This window comes from Nyctibius grandis, chromosome 14 (assembly GCF_013368605.1).
Source record: "Nyctibius grandis isolate bNycGra1 chromosome 14, bNycGra1.pri, whole genome shotgun sequence".
NCBI lineage: Eukaryota > Metazoa > Chordata > Aves > Nyctibiiformes > Nyctibiidae > Nyctibius > Nyctibius grandis.
The window spans coordinates 5,817,878-5,837,589 of NC_090671.1; the positions used below are offsets into that span (position 1 = coordinate 5,817,878).

The 19,712-nt window shown below is 43.1% G+C and overlaps 2 protein-coding genes across 7 annotated transcripts in view; one reads left to right on the plus strand and one right to left on the minus strand.

Moving 5' to 3' along the window:
* Window positions 1-1,887, minus strand: part of MED15 (mediator complex subunit 15) — a 30,703-nt gene extending 28,816 nt beyond the window's left edge. For 2 of the 4 annotated variants that reach the window (XM_068412916.1, XM_068412914.1), the window contains exon 1: window positions 1,433-1,886. In XM_068412916.1, the coding sequence (XP_068269017.1) occupies window positions 1,433-1,500 (68 nt within the window). In that variant the 5' untranslated portion in view covers window positions 1,501-1,886. Of the gene's footprint in view, window positions 1-1,432 lie in introns of all 4 variants that reach the window. The other 2 variants (XM_068412915.1, XM_068412917.1) reach the window with 2 other exon arrangements.
* KLHL22 (kelch like family member 22) lies at window positions 1,709-19,577 on the plus strand. Of its 3 annotated transcripts, none has more exons than XM_068412918.1 (7): window positions 1,709-2,030; window positions 11,122-11,391; window positions 12,299-12,464; window positions 13,677-14,395; window positions 15,551-15,743; window positions 17,197-17,430; window positions 18,419-19,577. In XM_068412918.1, exons 2-7 carry the CDS (start codon window positions 11,165-11,167, stop codon window positions 18,794-18,796), a joined length of 1,917 nt encoding a protein of 638 aa, XP_068269019.1. In that variant the 5' UTR covers window positions 1,709-2,030; window positions 11,122-11,164; the 3' UTR covers window positions 18,797-19,577. The 3 variants fall into 3 exon arrangements, with proteins under 3 accessions (XP_068269019.1, XP_068269020.1, XP_068269021.1); XM_068412919.1 differs by having other exon boundaries at window positions 11,139-11,391; XM_068412920.1 differs by lacking the exon at window positions 11,122-11,391.
* The last annotated feature ends 135 nt before the right edge of the window (window positions 19,578-19,712 follow it).

Genomic DNA, 19,712 nt, shown 5'->3' on the forward strand with positions numbered 1-19,712 from the left:
AGACATCTGCACACATATGTAAAAGACAATAAACCAAGGACATTTTATTTCCACTTTTTCACAATAAGAATTAGAAGTTTAAGATTACTGTCATCTCTTCATATGGTATTAACCTTAAAAATTGTATTGGTCAGTAGTAGTAATTTTTTTTATCTCTTGCTCTATGCTTCCATTGAAACATTTATCAGCATTGTTTACTGCTCAGAAAAAACACAGTTACAGCTTGCAGGCCAAACACAAAAACAGAGGTTTGTTGCGTTAAGTTTTGTATCTGCTTACTCATTTATTTCCTCAAAGTTACACAGCATCGAGGGCATTTTTGTTTGCTTGTTTTGATGAAGGAGTAGAAGAAGAGAAGAAGAAAAAGCAAGGGATTAATCTAACAAGATTAATGACTTTGCAGAAAGTGCAGAAAGTAAAACATCAGTTCTGAGCACCAAGAAAATTTGCATGGCTTTGACAGATGCACATTATCTTATTTCTTTAGTGAATACCATAACAGTTTAATTCTGAAACGGTACCTTAAGTAAAGCCCACGGCTAGGCAGTAAAACAGCATACTGGTTACATATCATGAAAAGAAAAGACAGTCCATTTTTAAATATTGATTCTCATAAGCAACAATGCAAAATCAAGCTTTTCAAACATACATAAATAAGGATTTCAACATTGCTTTAGAAGCATTGAACAGTGCTTTCACCTCTCTAATAACCACCTTTTGGAGGGTAAAAGATCCTTCCATAGAATAGGAAAAGCATGCAGAGCAGCAAAGTAATTCAAGTAAAGCAATTGTTTCACAAAGGACAACTGAAAAGGCATCAAATGGAACTTTAACAGCCTTTTAAGCATCAGATGGATACCAATTACAATGATGCTTGCCCTAAAAGTGAGAAAGCAAGCCCGTGTCCAAAATAACTAAAACAAAAAATTATCGACATTTTTATTTCATTTTTGCCCTAAAAAAGTCAGATGCAAGACAGTAACAGTGGTTTCCATAGGTCAGAATATATCAAACTTGGCAACACTATGGACACTGCCAAAATCGAAGCCCTAAAGCAGATGCTGTCAAGCGGGAAAGGAAGCCGGTACTCCCGGGGAAGAGGAAAGTGAAAGGGAAGGAGGTTCAGAGAAACAAAGTCAAAGAACAGGCCCGGCTACCCCCCGCCCAGGCTCTGAGCAAATCCTAGTAACGAGGCCCCCTCACAGGGCCGGCGGCGAAAGGGCCCGGGGGAGAGGAAGCACCGGGGACCACGGACGAACCCAGGCAGCGAGAGAAGGACCAGGAAGGACTCGCAGAGGAGCGGAGACGGGTGGGACACAGACACCCGGGCGCGGGCGGCCCCGGGGGCAGCGGGAGCCGCTAGAAGGCCCTCTGGCAGCCGCCGAGGCCCACCTGCGGCCTAGTGAGCGGTGAGACCGCAGCCCGCACTCACATCTGGCTGACGAGCTTCTGCCGGAAGTTGGTGCTGCGCCAGTCGGTCTCAGGCCCGGTCACGTCCATCCCTGCCGCCACCGCGAGCGCCGCTGCCGCCGCTACCGCCCCGCCGCCGCCGCGCTCCCGGCCGTCGCTCCCCCACACGCCACCACGAAAGTGTCGCGCCTCCACTTCCGGCGCGCTAAAGGCTGGAGGGAAATGAAGTCCCGGCGCGAGCCCAGCCAACTCTCGCGAGAGCTCGGCGCGGGGCTCGCTGGGAAATGTAGTCCCGGCCCGGGCACCCCACCGGCGGTAGCGACCCGGGCACCGGCACCGAGCGGGCGCGGCCGCCCGCAGCCCCAGGCGCCGCTGCGGGGCTGACAGGCCCAGCTCACCACCGGGCACACCCGCGCCCAGGGACACCGCAGCGCCGCCGGAGCCCCTCGGGCTGGCGGGTGCCCGGGTGACGCTGGGGGCTCTCGCCCTCGCCGCCCGCCCCGGTTCCAGCCGCCGCCGCCCCTCCCTCGCCGGGCGGGCGCGTCACGCGCCGCCGCCGTGGTTTCCGGGTCGCACATGAAGGCGGAAGCCGCTGGCGGAGGCCGCCGCCGCCGCTCTCGGTAGGTGGCTGCGGCGGCGGCGGCGGAGGGGGGAGAGGGAGCGTGGGCCCCCGGTGCTGGGCCGTCCGGCGCTCCCCAGCCGGCCCCGGCAGCGGCGTTACCCGTTCCCTCAGCGGGGCCGAGCAAGCCCCGGCGACGAAGCCCGAGCGGTTGAGGCGGCGTCCTGCTTCCCCCTGCTCGCCGCAGGGATGCCCGGGGGCGCGGCGGGGGGACACGGGCGAGCGGCCGCCAGGTGCGATGGCCAGAGCAGGTCCGGGGGGCAACGCAGCAGGCGCCGGGGCAGGGTCTGCCAGCCCCACGGCCGGCCGCCCTCGGCCCAGCGAGGCCGAGGCAGCCCCTTGCCAAGGCCCTGCCGCCCACACGAAGCCACCGAGGCCACCCCAGGCAGGCCGAGGCCCTGCTGCTCGCGTGAAGCCCCTGAGGGTGTCCTGGCAAGGTCGAGTCCAAGACCCACGTCCCTGCGCAGAGCTGCCTCAGTTGGGCTGCCTGCGGGGGCGGTGGGATGAGTAAGGGGAAGGATTTTGTCTCTCAGGACCTGCAAAGGTATTTTCAGCAGGGGAAGGGAAAGCAAAGCCAGAAGCGTGCTTGAACTGGCTTTCACCTCTTCATCGCAGGGCTAGTGTAGAGTCAGGCTGACTCTCTTAATGATGTGCAGCTAACTCCAGGTGGCCTTCTCCTGCAGAGAAAACTGCTCAGTCTGTGTTCCTGATGGGGAAATATGTAAGTTACGGGGCAGGGGGGAACCCCACAGATCCCTGCAGGAACAAAACTCATGTGGTGAATAATATGAATGAATTAATGTTTGATACAGAAATCAGAGCTGGAGTGTGCTGGAAGAGGCCTTTGCTCTCTTCCAGGACACTTAATTGTTGTATTTGGCACAGAATTAATTACTTTCTAATTTTTTTTCCTCATGGTATTTTAGACTATTAAAAATTCATGATGTGGTTGAAGCAGTTCAGCAAAGCAGGTTTGAGTCTTGCCAACTATCTGAGTGTCTCAACATTCACAGAACGTATACCATTGGGTAATTTATAAACTCTCAATTTTGGCATAGTTATTACTTAGAGAGCTTGATCCAGTAGAAGCTTAATTAAAAACAGTGGTGTTCTTATTATGGAAAAGGCTTTAGCATTTTTGAGGGGCTTTCTAAGAGTTCTTAGGATAATTAAAACAATTCTGTCAAAAGAACATATTCGTCACAGATTTCCCAGATCTATCTGGACATAGAACTAAAGACTACCTCCTGATTCTGAAAGAAGATGGAGCCTTAATGGCAGGCCACTTGTTTTTAGGGTGAACAGGCACACCCTGCCTGAATACAGTTGGTTAATACTCCTTCTTGCAAAGACAAGCAGCTGCTCCATCCAAACCAGAACATGACTATTGAAAGACTCAGATGAAAAGCAAATCTTGTTTCAAGATTAGGAAGAAGGAAAAAAAAAAAGTAGTAAAAGATAGTCAAACTCTTAAAAAGATGCTGAAGCCAAAAGAGAAAGCATTTTAGCACTGTATTGAATTTTTGTTTTCCTTATTACAATTTCTTTGTAGCATTTGGGTCACAGGCCACCTCCCAGAAAATTTTACAATTCTGTGAATTTGGGTAAGCTGCAAATTTCTTATGGCTAAGGCAAAATATTCAAGTGAGAAAGCTCATACTCTTTTATATATTTAATTACAGTTACATTTCTTGGGAGTTTTGTCATATACATATTAAATATGAGAAGTTTTATTCTCGATATCTTAGAAATAACTTGTAATAGGCTTGGAAAAAAAACCCCAACAGGTGTTTGCTGAAAGGAATGAATGCCAAAATTTGTGAGACAGCATAGTTTGCAAAAGCTGTTTTCCAAGCCATGCCTTTTGGCTTCCTCCCATACTTCAAGTATACTACTAATGCTACAAATTGAAAATGGCTCAGAAATTCAGCCCAGAGCGATGTGCTTGCAAATTTCCAGTAGTGACTTAAAGAAAGGTGTGTATAGACCTAGCAAAAGCTTCTCATCCTTTGATGAGCATTCAAAACTAATGTTGAGTTATTATATACTACCAGATGTCTTCGTTTCTTTCTCTTTGTGTGGACCTCAGGCAAAAGGAGTTGTTTGGGTTGTTTCCCACATATGCAGAAGGTTCCTAAAATGAAGTGGTATTTCAGGAAGAAGGGGGCTTTTTTTTTTTTTGCACAGTTGTGAATGCATAGAGAGATAATTCTGAAAGAAGCACTGCTGAGCAAAGCTTCTGTTTTTCCTTCACCCCTCTTCTCTTCCCTTTTTCTTCAAAAAGCATGAAACTGGCTTAAGTCTTGTCTACACATAATGGTGTACTCAATTGTCTTCTATGTAGCAAACCATCTTACAAGTGCCCGTTACAAATTACCATATAGTTGGTGAATTATTCCAGTATTTGCACTCCAGTTAGAATGAACAATAGTTTTGCTTTTCAATTTACGTTGTTTGTGGCATCACATCTGTTTTCTGAACTATTTTGGCAGGCACCCAGCTGCCTCCCCATTCTGCACACTCCCTGACTAGTTGATCTATTTGTTTGTGTGCCCTCTGCCCTGTTAAAATTCTGGTACATAGCCAGGTTCTGCCTATTTGCATTTGCAACCCCTGAGAGTCAGCGTAACTAGCATTTTGCTTAGTCTTGTGTCTCGTCTTCTTGTTAGGCTTTCAGCCAAAGCCTGGCTTAGATCCTAATTCTTTTTACTCCCTAGGGAGAGATGAAGGTGTAGGAAGCCTTAGGGCACAGATTTTAAACTTCCTCCAATGCACTAAGACTTTTAAGGGCCTAATCTATTTGGATCACAATCAGCATGCCATACTGGTTGCTCTGTATTAGAAAAAAAGCTATGAAGAAGATGGACTGCAAGAAAGAGGACAGACCTGCAACTGAAGGGTATCAACAAGCTTTAAGAATGGAGCAAGAGGAATCACATAAATTTCAATAGCAAAAGTGAAGTCATGCACCTGGGTCAGAGTAACTCCATATATCAGAGCAGGTTGGAGACAAGCCTGGCTAGAAGTCAGCTTTGCAAGAAGAGAGCCTGGGGGTCCTGATGAGCAGCAAGTTGAATATGATTCCTCCAACAGTGTGTTAGCAAAATCATAGCCAGTAGGTCATGGGAAATTATTATTTAGCACTTACAAGCCCAGCTTTGAGCTCCATACTGAAATAAAAACCTGTGTGTTCAGTGGAGGACCACCATACAGGGCAGGAGCATGTACAAGGAGATACAAGCACATGCAAGGCAAGAAGGGCTGGGTTTGTTCAATACAGAGAAGGAAAGACTAAGGGGAAAGCCAGTTGCCATTTTTAAGCTATCTAATGGGTACAGGAAAATGTAGAGTCAAACTCTTCTTTGTGGTGCCCAGTGCCAAGGATGAGAGGCAAAGTGTCACAAATTGCAGGAAAAGAAATCCAGACAACAAATTTGATGGTTAAGCACTCAGTTTTCCAATTATGGACAAGGATGGAGATTGTGCACTTGATTAGACAAGGCTCTCAGCATCCTGACCCGATTTTGACGTTTTCCCTGCTTCGCACAGGAGATTGGACTAGAGACCTCCCAGGTTTCTTTCCAGCCTAAATTGTTCCACAATTCTAAGAAAGCATGGGACCCCCACCAAGCTTGAACCATGTCCATATGGCAGTAAGCTAAACAGATTTGGATACCCGACACCAGCAAGCCCTAGTTTATTTTGGGCACAGCTGATGCATAGGAAAATATCACTATAAACATAAAACACCTCTTTGTAGGGATGTAACTGACAGCCACAAGCTCTTCAATACAAAAATGTCTGAGTTTCCATAGAAACTAACTTGGATAATCCTTCCTGTATCCAGCCATTTCTCTACAGTAGAGAATCAAAGCTGTCAGCACAACTGTACAAAAAAACAAACCCCCCCCCACACCACACGCTAGTAAACATCACTGTATGACATGGATGCTAGTTGTAGAAGAGGTGAATACTTGTCTAGGTGCATATTATACCATGCAATAACATTAACAGACTTCAACACTGTAAATTATCTACACTATGTTTAAAGCACAGTATATGTCACCCGAAATAAAGGCTGAGTATATCTATAATGGCAGCAGGATGCATCCAGGACATATGCCCTGACTCAGCTGCTGGGAAGTGCTCCCAGTACAACACAAGATACATTCTTAGGGAATCAGGACTCTATTCTCAGTCTCAGGAAGCGCATGCTGTAAGCTGTATGAATTCCCACTTCCCAGAATGTTCTTTACTGGAGCAGCACACAAACACCGTGGTGTAACAATTGCATTACTGACCTCATACATCTCCCTCCTCTTTATGTACTGGGCACTCAATTGTAATACCCTAAAATTAATCACTACATTAACCCATGTCCTCTAAAAGACAAATGCAAACCAACATAACTGCAGTCTCAAATACCTTGTGCAGCCAGCTAAGAAAATCTCTAGTCTGATTTTCTCTGCAGTTTCAAAGTGGTTGAAGCAAGGACTTGTCTTCCCTTGTTTCTGAAGACAGCATCCCACAGCACATGAGACAACACTTTGCTACTGTTAAAGAAACACAGTGAACAGAAAGAGTTCCTCATCTCCTCCACCTTAGGGTCAGTCCTGCAATACTCAGCTGCTGAATCCCACTGTTAACAGCTGACCTGCACCGAGAAACTTGCACAAGAGGAGAGAAAACAAAAAAAATGTATTACTCAGATTTCTAGAAACTTGGCTCAGTCACTGAGCTAGTTTCTCAGTAACAGAACTAAGAGAACAGAGAGGCCTCAAGAACATCCTACAAGCAAGAAGCTTACAGTAGAGAGGCTCAGGATAGAGGGAACTTCGCTGCATGGTTCAAGGGATTGTGCATTTACATTAGCTAAGAGGGGCCTGCCTACAGCTTCTTCATTTACAGGGGCAGATATGCAAGCCTGTGAAAGGTGCTTCAAGCCCTAAAAGCCAGCAAAGTTCCTGAGTGGTCAGGAAGGAAAAACAGTAAATAGAAGGTTTTCTGCAGCATGCAAGAGGCTGAACAAATCTGTTCTGTCTCTCCATTCAGAGCTGTACTGCTTGTACTACATTTAGCTTCTTTTTTTTTTAATAAAGGGTAATAAAGATTAAGCAAAATACTAGTTTGAGAGATAGGGTTAAATTATTTTCAGCTCAAAATATACAGAGGTTATTCAATAAATTTCCTTGCGATTTTTAAGACTGATGAACACTTACAAGGCATAACAATTCTAGATAAGTTAACAGTCATTCCCCCACCCAGCGGGTACACCACACATAAAACATCACACTTCCACTGCCTGGGCTACCAGACAGTAGACAGTAACAAAGGCACAAAACAGAGGTCACAGTTAGACCACACAGTCTGAGAAGCAAGGTGCTGTGCTAACACCAATATCCCTCCCCAGCAAACTTGTAGTCAGCATTTAGAACAATAGAGAAATACGCAAAACTATCAGCTCACCACACTGCATTTAATCCAGAAAAGTCAAATGCCAAAAACACCCCACTTTTCTTTCGAAGAAGACCACAACACAACCCCACTAACCCTGCTTCAACAACCACTCTTTGTAACTTCCTACCCACCCAACCCCAGCTGCTCCTTGTACAGCTATTACAAAGCTGAGCACACTCAGTAATCAGCTAAACGAATCTTGCTGGCTATCCCCTACAAGCCGTTTAATGATCCTCTACCCTTCTTTGTCTTAAAGGTCTTTTCTGCTAGGTCCTAAGACTACCTAGGTAGGAGTTAAGAGGCTTTTCTTGGCTTTTAGCTCAAGGAAGAGGACTTAACTACCTCTGTCAGTCAGATATCTTAGACTAATACCACAAATGTTCATTTTTAATTTTGAAAGTTGGGAACCGTTCATAAAAATCATTGCAGTGAGAAATTTTCTAAAGTAGTCTGTTACCATTGGTTAAAACTATGACAATAGATATGCATACTTATTTATAAGCGTTGAAGCCCAGTTTAGGACAGTAGGGAGGTACACATAACAGGATATGGGTTCTCTGAGTAGCCACAGTGTAGTTCAGAAACTTCACATATCCATGTACAAAAAGAGCTTATGAGTACTGGCAAGTTTTAGACCATACACACTGTACCTGCTCAGTAGTATTCTACCCTTCTTCCACAGCAGCATTGGCATTCAACCTACACACCCAAAACTGGTTAGCAGCAAATAACTGTGAATGGCAAAATACTCACAGGTAGCTACAGAGTGGTGAATTTCTGTATCGTACTGGCTCTGTGCTCCAAATGCACAAGGCAGCTCTTGTGTTGGTGTACATGCATGAGTGACCACCCTGAGGACAGTCCAGTTCACCAGTGACAGCCAAGATACAATCCAGGGGCAGAAGCTGAGAACAAGAAGTAGGGACTGCCAAAATTTAGAAAATAGAGCGTAGCAAAATACTTGTAGGCTCAGCTGTTGACAAGCCAAAAATCGGCTGTGGAAGATGGTTCAGCTGCACTCCCAGCATCTATGTTTGACCACACTGGGCTTACCACATGTCTGCTAGAAGGGCTGGTTTGTTCAGCTATTGCTAACAGTTGTGGGATAATTCAAGTCCATATCTAGTAGAACTAGCAGTGAGAGAAACTCCCTGCAGATCTCCAAGACAGCTCCGTTTGTCACTGAAACTTCTGCAGATACTAATGCTCATACAGGACTCAGAATCCCTGATTATTTTTTTTTTTTTTATTTACTCTCTTAATACCATTTGATCTTCCTGGTTCCAGCTACCGTATTTGTAAGATAGGATCCCTTCTGGGGCTTTACTTGCTGAAAGCTCTTTCTATTCCTTTTTAAGATTATTTGGATACAGAATGTATTCTGAATAGTAACTGTCTACAGTTATATTAATTAAAGGTAGATTTAAATAGAGGCTTGGCATGATCATACAGGTCTCCCACTCTACCCTGCATGTCTGTCTCTCTCTGGAAACCACTTCTCCTACAATACATTTCTTTGCTAACACTTGTTACATGGGTTCAATGGCCTGTGTAGTTTCAATATATCTCTCTTATTTCTCCCTAGTCTGTCTTCCACCAATGGCTACACTATATGACACGCTATAAGATTGTATCAAAGGTCAGGCTTTTTCCCCTACTCAACACAAGTATTTGAATTCAGAAAATAGTTCATTTGTTGCATTTACTTCTGCTTTTTGATGCAATGATTTTACTCTCATAGAGACTTCTTTTGACACAGTTCTCTTAAGTTGCTGAAAAGATGCAGGCTTTTTTGAGCATTAATCAAATTAACTCTGGACTGTTAACCACATTAAACCACATTAACAGACTTAATGCAGTTTATCTGAATGTGTTCCTCATTTGGACCCTGTCTCACCCTGCTTTGTTTTTGCTGCATTTATTCTCTTTTAGTGAAATGGAAATTTCTGATCAACATCTAGTAACACTCACTCCTTCACTTGCCTTTCTCACTATATTATCTCCCTTGCCTCAATCCATCACTTTTAGTATTCCCCAGGAGCAAATCAAATGATACAGAAATGTTTTGTCTGCTTCAAAAGCAGTCATCTTATTTCTAGGAAAAGCATCTACCTGTCATGAAAAACAATCCATTACTCATCTCTTCAGCTGATGATGGGTAGTTTCCCCCGTATAATTGACCTGAATGTGCTCCCTGGAAGGCTGTCTCAACAGAGCTCCTCTTCTGAGCTGGTTGTCTTGGTTTTGCTGGCAAAGAGCAGACAACCATTAATATGCTTTTTCAGGTTTTTTCCCATCCCATTTACCACGCAATGCCACCTAGCTTCCTTTTGTTTTGGACAGTGTAGGGTAACTTCCCTCAGGCAGAACAGTAAACATTTTTATATTTCTTGGTGTCATCCAGCTAGGTCCTTCCTCACTGACTATACACCAAATACCTTGCAGTACTTTGAGAGACTTCCAATGCTGCGTTCACTGTCTATGGCTGGCACAATTAAACAATGGTTCCATTCCTTCGTTGTTTGTTTAGATTTGCTGGGTTTGTTCTGCTTTTGCGTCTCTGACTGCTGATAACCTCCTGTGACTATCCCTTGTGCCACTAAGCTATTTCCCAGGCCACTGGAGGACAGGCTATTATAACTGTGTCTTAAGCAGCCATATCAGCTAAGTTACTTCCTTTTGCTAATGCGTTGTTTTTTTTTTTTTTAAACGCGCTCCGAAAACTGGATAGAGTCTAAGAGCTCTAACTAACTGCTAAAACTTCTGTCATTCTTCAAAGACAATGGAAAGGGTAAATTACAGGATGGTCGAAGAGGACTCATGAGATTTTGAGAGCTTAACCATAGACATGAAACACAGTCACTTCCAGCTAGCTTTTTACAGGTGTTTCCCCATGTGCCATAGGGGACGTTCCTACAGTGTCAATGGCAGCCCTAGAAAGAGGTACAGGATAGCCCTCCACAGTGCCTACACTGGAGGAAATACCCTCTGTGTGCAGGGAATCACAGTGAAGTGAAATGCAGTTGTGCATGCTAGCTTGAAGTTGTCACAATAAAGAAACTCATTTTGAAGCCTACAGTTTCATATAGTATTTTATAGAATGACAGTTGGAAGTGTGCTCAGCTAAGGAAAATGAAAAAGCAAAGACAGGGAGAGAGGAGAGCTTTCAGATTCTTGGATAAAATACAAAGAGAAAGAGTGAAGGTGCAGTTTATATTGCAGGAAAGTTATCTGAGCATATTAGGCAACTTGGCATTTGGCAAAAAATTATGTCAGTTTTGTTCTTTGTTATAAATTATGCAGAAATGCAAAAGAAACAAGGAGTTCTGGTAATGGGTTGGGAAGTGAAACTCTTGCTAAGAAAAAAAATATCCCCACATGCTACATACTCTGACTCTTGGACTAAAAACCCAAGAATCAGAATACTTGTTTGAAAAACCATGTTCTGCCTGTTTGGTGTGCTGATATACACCTGTTTATTTCCAGTATCATCATTCAGAATAATTTCTTCAGGGTAGAACTGTCTCTCCATTGACTGAAGGGTTGGTTTGATTTATTTACTGTGACAGGCGGGGGTCAGAGGACCATTCATAAAGCAAAAGGCACAAACCTTTGCTGATTCTGTTGTCTCATAGATTTCATTCTGCTACAGCTGGTGGCTGAGCATTTCTGCCTGGGATGGCGGAGGATCAGGAGCTGACTCAGCCACACAAAGCTCAACACGAGCCCTCCCTTCAGCAGCGCACCAGCAACACATACCGCAGTGCAGAGCACTCTCAGGCCTTGCTCAGTGGCTTGGTATCTCTCCGAGACAGCAGCATCCTCTTCGATGTAGTTCTGGTAGTGGAAGAGAAACCTATTGAGGCTCATCGCATACTTCTAGCTGCATCCTGTGACTATTTCAGGTACACTTCAGTACGGCAGTAACAAGTATGTGTCTGAATGTTACTCAAACCTGCAACATCCAAATCTTCTGTCTTAGCACACTGCTTCTGGATGTAAAATTGGACCCATAAGGTGGAGCTGAATGTGTTTCAAAATACTAAGTACGGCTTTATTCGTCTCTCTGGTATGTCTCTACAGAAATAAAGCACACTGAGCTTACCTCCACTAAATTCACTGCCTGTGGTACTTGGAGGTATTATAAAGGGGAGAGACTATCTTAACAGGTGTCTTCTGCATAAATGCACTCTGGGTGGCTTTTAACATATCCTTAGCATTGTAAGAGTTTGCCCATTGTGATCATTTCATAATACACAAAACGTCACTGGAAATGGGTCACTCCTCTGTTACGTGCTTATAGTGTGACTCGCTGTCCATTAAAACAGGCACTCCCCTGGTCAATTTGACTAGCAGTTTCTTGAACTGACTTTATTTTCGTAGGGGAAACAAACAAATCCCAAGGCAATCCAGACAAACTTCTAACTGGAGGAAGAGCTGCTCTAGCTTAGAAAAAATTCCTACAGTCCCAAGTTCCTCTGTTTTTCCTCTTCCCCCACACCCAGAGTATCTGCCTCTGCCCACTGATAATCCATATGTACCGGGTCTGTATTTAAGTCCTTCAGCTGTGAATCGTACCTTTTAGATGGCCCCTGCTGTCTTCCTGCACAATGAAGAGTATGACTTTCTTAGGTTCTAAAGGCCTGTACTCTTTCTGTCATTGGCTTAGAGAAGAGGTAATCCCGTAAAAGTGTCTGGCTAGGTTTTTATCTTTGAATACTTTTTGTGTTCCCAGGACAACATAAGATAAGCAAACTGAAAATAGCTTCAATGCAAATCTGCCATAGCATGTGCCATTGTCTTTTTTTACAGAGGAATGTTTGCAGGAGGACTGAGAGAGATGGAACAAGAAGAAGTTCACATTCATGGCATCTCCTACAATGCAATGTGTAAAATCTTGAACTTCATTTACACTTCTGAGCTGGAACTCAGTGTGAACAGTGTACAGGAAACCTTATCTGCAGCCTGTCAGCTTCAGGTGAGGTACTGGGAGATGTGACAAAAAAAAGAAGCAAGAAACAAAAGCAACAATGAAAGAAACAGAAAACATGGAAATCTGGTTAGATGAAGGGTTAAGGGGTGAATAAGAGCATGGGTATGATCAGAAGAATTTCTTGGGGATACTGTATCCACTGGACTGAACTATGGAAGGGTAGGAACAATGAATGAGTACTTGCACATCTCATTTGTGCCAGTGGTTTTATTACTTATAAATATTTACCATTTAATCTAGAGGACTATTTTATATAGCACTCGCTTCCACTGATCTGCTTGTGAAAGCTTCCCTAGAATAGAATACCACTGGCCTATGGTAAAGGACAGGGCTTCCTGCTCAGAAATTGTTGTGCTGCTCAAGATCTTCCCCAGATTGAGTCCACAGGTACATAACCTCCCCTGACCCCATCACTACAGGAAATCCTACCACTGTGGTTCCTGCACTAAGTGCAGAGTTCACGTGCCTTTAAGACAAGTTTTTTCTCTAATTTCCCCTGCAGCTAACCACTGCACGAGGCTTAAATCTTAAACTTTCTGAGTGCTTGCTTTGGTTGTTTCTACACACTTAACAGCACTTTGTTAGCAGAGCGGCTCTTGGACAGCAGGTAGTTCGTTCTTTGCCAGTAGTCTCTCCTGCCAGATATAATTTCAAATTGTATTTGGAAGACAACCCTAAATATTAATTTTCCTTTCAAATGGCTTCCTGTGCTCGAGTGATGCAGATATATTTGTTACAGGTACAGTCTTTGATACAGTGTGTCTATAGTGCTCTGAAAGAACAACTACAGAGTGGCTGTAAACCTGGCTCTCACCGTGTCCTCCATGCCTTCTGTTTTCATGACTGCTTCCCAGGCAGCCTGCAGCTTGGTGCCATGCTAACAAACCAGGCAGCCTGGCTCTCCAGTGTCCCGGGTGTTTAGGAAGGCACATTGCTGCTGCACCTGAAGCCAAACTCATAGGCCTGCAGTACAGTGTGACTAGAAGATCTAGATTATATTCATTTACATACCCGTGTTGAGTTCTTTTTCTCTGGAGAAAGGTGAATTGGACGCAAGTGAACATGGTGATCAGACTGTGAGGAGAGCAGTTGTCTTGTGGACAACTTTCTTACAGTCATCCCAGGCTTCCGTCACCTGTCTCTTGAAAGTGAGAGGTGAGTGATGTCTGAAATGAAAAATATCTCTCTCTCTTGCAGATTCCGGAAGTCATTAAGTTCTGCTGTGATTTTCTCATGTCCTGGGTAGATGAAGAGAACATCCTCGATGTATACAGACTAGCTGACCATTATGACTTGAGACATTTGAGTGATCAACTAGACTCCTACATTCTGAAGAACTTTCCAGCTTTCTCAAGGACACAAGTGTACAGACAACTACCCTTGCAGAAGGTCTACTCCCTTCTCAGCAGCAACCGTTTGGAGGTTAACTATGAGTTTGAAGTTTATGATGGGGCACTTTTTTATCATTATTCTCCAGAGCAACTGGAGACAGATCAGGTCTCCCTGATGGAGCCCCTTAAGCTACTTGAGACAGTTCGTTTTCCTCTGATGGAACCCCAGATCCTGCAAAGGCTTCATGACAAATTAAGCCCATGTCCTTTAAAAGATACAGTCGCAGATGCATTAATGTACCACAAGAATGAATGTCTTCAGCCAATGCTTCAGAGCTCCCAGACACAGCTGAGATCAGAGTTCCAGTGTGTAGTGGGATTTGGAGGGATGCATTCTACTCCATCCATCGTCCTCAGTGATCAAGCCAAGTATCTGAACCCTTTGTTGGGAGAGTGGAGGCACTTTACAGCTGCCCTAGCCCCCAGAATGTCCAACCAGGGGATCGCTGTTCTCAATAATTTTGTATATTTAATTGGCGGAGACAACAATGTAAGTGGTTTTCGAGCAGAGTCAAGGTGTTGGAGGTAAGATAAGGATAATCCTGCTATTATTTTCCTTACCACCCTGTTGCCCATCTCTGAGACAGTGAGCCAGTAGCGCAGTCTGTACGCTTGCTAGCCAAAAGATTAGGAACTGAGGAGAGGCCTCACTGAAAGAAAACACAAGAAGTAAAGAAATGAGCCTCACAGTAACCGGAGCTTCCAGCAGTGCTTATGGGCCAAAGCCAAGCCTGACAGGGTATAAACAGCTACTCATTCAAGAGTATTACATGTGCTACTTTCTGCCTTGTTGGGAGGGGAAAGTATTAAAAGTGTGGGAAGCAGTAATGAACTAGGATTCCCTAGGATCCTAGACTGTTTAGATGCTCTTGAACTAGGATTTTCTAGAAGTCCTCTGTGTGTAGTTTTGGTCCGAATAAAAAGGGATTTAGCTACCAAAAGGGATTTTTTAAATAAAATGCTATTACTGGTTGATTATCGAGAATTTGTGTGTACAATAGCAACATTCCAGGGTTCTCTTAAGTGCTTTCGTGCCAGGGAAAAGAGCAGGAGGAAGGATCAGTTTTAGATCTTAGTGCCCATTACATTGCAAAACCAGATATAAACCCTTTTGTCTTTATAATGTGGTCATTTTTACTAGTTTTAGCTGAGTTGCCCTTATTTTATGGAATGCATGGTTTCATTTCACAACCAGTTTTCTCTGTAACTAACATTTCCAGACCAGAGAGATATTTTGATCCGAGAATTAATCACAAGGTTCACTTTGAGCAGCAGATATTTGGGGAAAAGAATCAAAGAACCCACCACATATTTATGCCCTTCGTGGTCTCTTGAAGATCCAGATTCAGTCTTTGTGCTATTTTTAGACTGTTTTACCTTGTAGAATGGCTTTGTGCAAGCAGAGATTTTGATATATAACCTGACAGCAGTGTATAAGATAATGGAAAACCTGGGCTTTTATAGCATGATTATATCAGCTAACATACATCTTCTAAAAATAGAATAAAACAACTTTGCTAATAATAAAATGCTGACAAGGCCAGACTTCACTCCACTTACAGCTGAGCTCAATTTCAGCCAAAGACAGTACAGTAACCCACATCTGTGGTGCTGTCTGGTATTCCAGCAATGATTCTGTGGCTGTATGAATAACTCTCTTTGATCCTATTCTTTTACAAGGTATGACCCGCGACACAACAAATGGTTCCAGATCCAGTCCCTACAGCAAGAGCATGCTGACCTCAGTGTTTGTGTTGTGGACAACTATATATATGCTGTCGCAGGCCGAGATTACCATGAAGACCTGAGGGAAGTGGAGAGGTATGACCCTAAGAGCAACACTTGGGAATATGTGACACCTCTGAAGAAGGAGGTAAGAAGTGCATGAGCCACATACACAACTACAGTTCCCCAATTCCTGATTTCATCTTTTTAGATGCTTTTAGATGCTTTTTTCATGGGTAGCTTTAAATGTGCTGATATTCAGATGGGAAACAGTAGCCTCTGTATATGGGATAAATGAATACTAAGAAAGAAGAGTAATAATATATGTAAATTCCATTTTGAGGTTAAATGCTTTTTTTTTTTTTTCTTCCCTGTTTTCTTGTTGTTTTCCCCTGTTCCTTTATTGTGTTAATCCTTAAAACCATTTAAAACTGAACACATAACCCCTGGGAACAGGAAGTTCCCATTCCTCCTAGGCAGGTAAACTATGAGCCACAGTAGTACAAGCTTCTCACTTACAGTCTTGACAACATGCTTTACTCCTGATCAGAAGAGATAATGCCCCAGTAAGAAGATGCATCAGTTCTATAGACTACCTAGCTCCTGGACACAGAACTGAGATTGGGTAACAAGTTCTGGTGACAATAGCTTATGTGATGCAGAATCACATCTCAGTCAGCTAACATAAGACCATTAATCATTTGAAATGTGTGAGTGAATAGCTGTCTTTTGTCATCAGTACCATTTATCCTTCGAGAACAGCAATTGCCAAACTAGCAGTCATGACCCCAGGAACCAGGAAATGGTTTAGTGACATGGGAATTGGGGTTATGAGTGGAGAAGTTTGTTCTAAGTTCTAATACTGCTAAAAAAGTCAAGAATTTCCATTTTCAAATTAAAAGTGTTGCAAAAGAGGAAGATAAATACAAACAACTGCTTGATAAATCTTGGTTAGGTAAGAAAACTAAAATCCTAAGTAATCTTTCAAGAAACTATGCTGATTTCTACTACACCTTTTAAAAGCTTTGGGTCAAGTGACCAGTACAAAATAATATTTGTGATTTCATAATGCCTCTCCATTGAGAATCTCAGGACACCTTAAAAATATAAATATTACTGTCATTTTACAAAAGGTATGCAGAGGCAGAAGAGGATAAACAGCTTGCATAAGATCACAAATAATATAAGTGTATCAATGCCAAGAATACAAAAAGCCTTAAGATCCAATTGAATGCTACTAAGTAGGATATCTGCATTCCTGATAACACTACTTGTGTAAGAAAAATCTCCAACAGAATTGCTTCCAAGTAGACTAGAGAGAAAAGTAATAGTATGAATGATCTTCTAATCAAGGAACAATAAAGAATGAGAACCCTCTGCAGTTCTGGAAGTTTTAGAAATTCTAGTGTATTTCGTTCAGAAATTCATACTTATAGCATAACACCTAGAAAGGAATTGTGCATAAGAAAATCTGTCCAGATGTTGATATCTGCATAACTCATGAAGAATGTCAGTCCCTTAATGTCTATTCCATACTTTGAAACTGGGAGAAATACATAAATCCAGACCTCGACCTCTTGCTTTCCCATGTGGTGATACAGGTATATGCACATGCTGGAGCAGCACTGGATGGGAAGATGTATATTACCTGTGGGAGGAGAGGAGAAGACTATTTGAAGGAGCTACAATGTTATGACCCAAAGACTGACCGCTGGGACGTTTTAGCAGACGGTCCAGTGAGACGTGCTTGGCATGGGATGGCTGCACTGTTAGGAAAGCTCTATGTAATTGGAGGAAGCAACAATGATTCTGGCTACAGGAGGGATGTTCACCAGGTGAGAGCATGTCATACCTGTGTCTTTCTAGGAAGAGTCTCTTATGGATGCTTGCACTCTGACGTAATGTCTTTCTACTACTAAGTATGCAAATAAAACTGTCTGCCCAGCAACAGCTACTGCACCAGCTCTCCCCTACTCAACTGCAGAACTTGCAATGATTTATTTACTGCTGTCTGTCTTGGACACGTTGTCTAACCCCCAAACCATTAAAGCTCTAGCACTTGGAATTCCTAGCGCATCAACTAAATTTACTTTGCATTGTCTTCTCCCGTGCATTTTTTTCTAAGAAGTCAAGGACTTTCAAATTACCAATGTGTAATTGCAGAACAGAGTTGTTAATGATATATTGGATGGCAATTGCATAATGCAATTAAATGTACAGTACCTGACGATGAGTGATGGCTGGAGAGAATTCTTTTGAGTCTTATTCCAGCTTCTAGAACTGCTAGAGACATGAAATGAAGACACAATAATAGCTCTTATAAAGCCAATGAAGATGGCAGAATTAAATCTAGCTGAAAAGTGTATCTGAATGGTAAAAAGGTGCTTACAAATGAAAGCAGTTAGCCAGGTAGGTACCCAATGAAATCTAAAACTTCCCAACATATGGTGCAGAGACAGCGTAGCAGATCTGTCATATGTGTACATTCCAGCACATTTTTTCCTACTGCAAACAGATGCATTATGTCTCAGCTTATATTAGCATGTGTCCCCATCTCTCACTTTTATATACATTTTTGAATGACATACAGCTGTTACCCCAGCAACAGGGTCAGAAGTTGTAATTCAAAGCTATATGGCAACTATGCGCAGTTTTCTGCTGAGTACTGTACTTCTACTACATAGTAATATGCTCTCTCCATTAGCAACACCCTGTCAAAAGACTGATGATGTTGCATGGCTTCCTAAATAGTTTGCCATATGGCCAGGCTCTGTCACTACGACACAGGTTGGATTTTGGCTGATCTCCCTCTCTTTTTTACAGGTTGCCTGCTATAGGCCAAGCACTGATCAGTGGACAAACGTATGTCCACTTCCCGCAGGACATGGAGAGCCAGGTATTGCCGTCTTAGACAACAGGATCTACGTCTTGGGAGGCAGATCCCACAACAGAGGAATCCGCATGGACTATGTCCACATTTATGATGCAGAGAGAGACTGTTGGGAGGAAGGGCCCCAGCTGGAGGATGATATTTCTGGGATGGCTGCCTGCGTCCTCACTTTGCCCAGGGCTATTTTAATGGAAACAGAGAAATGGTTCTCAGAATGGCATGCAGACCGCATGAAGTATCACCTTGACTTTCCATCGGAAGTTATGAGCGTATCAGACTGGGAGGAATTTGACAATTCAAGTGAAGATTAGAAAACTTTAATATTTATTTTTTGCCCGTGGATGAGGAAATTAAGGCTTGGAGAAGATATTTAGAGATTTTATATGTCTTTCTTATATACATAAATCAATATTTAAAGGTTTGAAAAAATAAGTGTTCTGCACAAAATGCCATTCACAGTCAGTATCTGCCCATCTGCAAGTGTTCTGCACAAAAATGCCACTTAAAATCAGTATCTGCCCACCCGCCAGAAAGCAGCATTTTTAAAGTAACTACAGAACTGCCATTTTCCCCCAGTTATAGTATAGAGGTTCTTTTCCTTTGAAGGAGACTTTTCTCAACCTTCAGCACGGACAGAAAAAGAGGCACAGAAGGCTCAGCTTGACTAGCTTCTTTCCTTGCAGCTTTTAGCTTGAAATAGTTTTTTGAGATTTTTTTTTTCTTTTTGGTAATAAAACTTCCTAGCCAGCTTAACACAGGAAGGTAACACCTAGTGTCTCCCTCCTGTGCCAGGTGTCAGACAGCTTGATTGGTTTTTCAGCAAGATTGAACATACAGAAACAGGAACAGTAGCAAGAAAGTCTGAACCTTCATCTCATCTGGGCATGCAGCCATCTTTGTAACTGGGTTAGAGTCTGTGAACTGACACCCACTCCTGAACTTCTATACTGCAGGTTCTGTCAACACAGTGGAAAGAAGTTTTCTAGAAAAAACTCTCTGTACAGAGTATGGCAACCTCATCATTCAACTGTCAGACGCATTTGTTCACAAGCATAAATTAATAAATCCTTGTCAGAACTTTTTTCTTTTTAACTACTGTCTCAGTTTTATTAACCGTGATGTGGAGTCTGAAAGTTAGTGAGTTGAATTAGATCCTATAGTACTACATTAGTATCAGTGAAGTTACACCTGCTTGGAAGATGGGCAATTTTTTTTTTATTCTTTTAT

Excerpts from the sequence above, each read along its gene's own strand:
- KLHL22 (XM_068412918.1), top strand. The coding sequence starts at position 11,165 with ATGGCGGAGGATCAGGAGCTGACTCAGCCACACAAAGCTCAACACGAG. Across the intron at positions 12,465-13,676 it reads CTGCAGCCTGTCAGCTTCAG|ATTCCGGAAGTCATTAAGTT; the intron begins GTGAGGTACTGG and ends TCTCTCTTGCAG. Across the intron at positions 14,396-15,550 it reads GCAGAGTCAAGGTGTTGGAG|GTATGACCCGCGACACAACA; the intron begins GTAAGATAAGGA and ends TTCTTTTACAAG.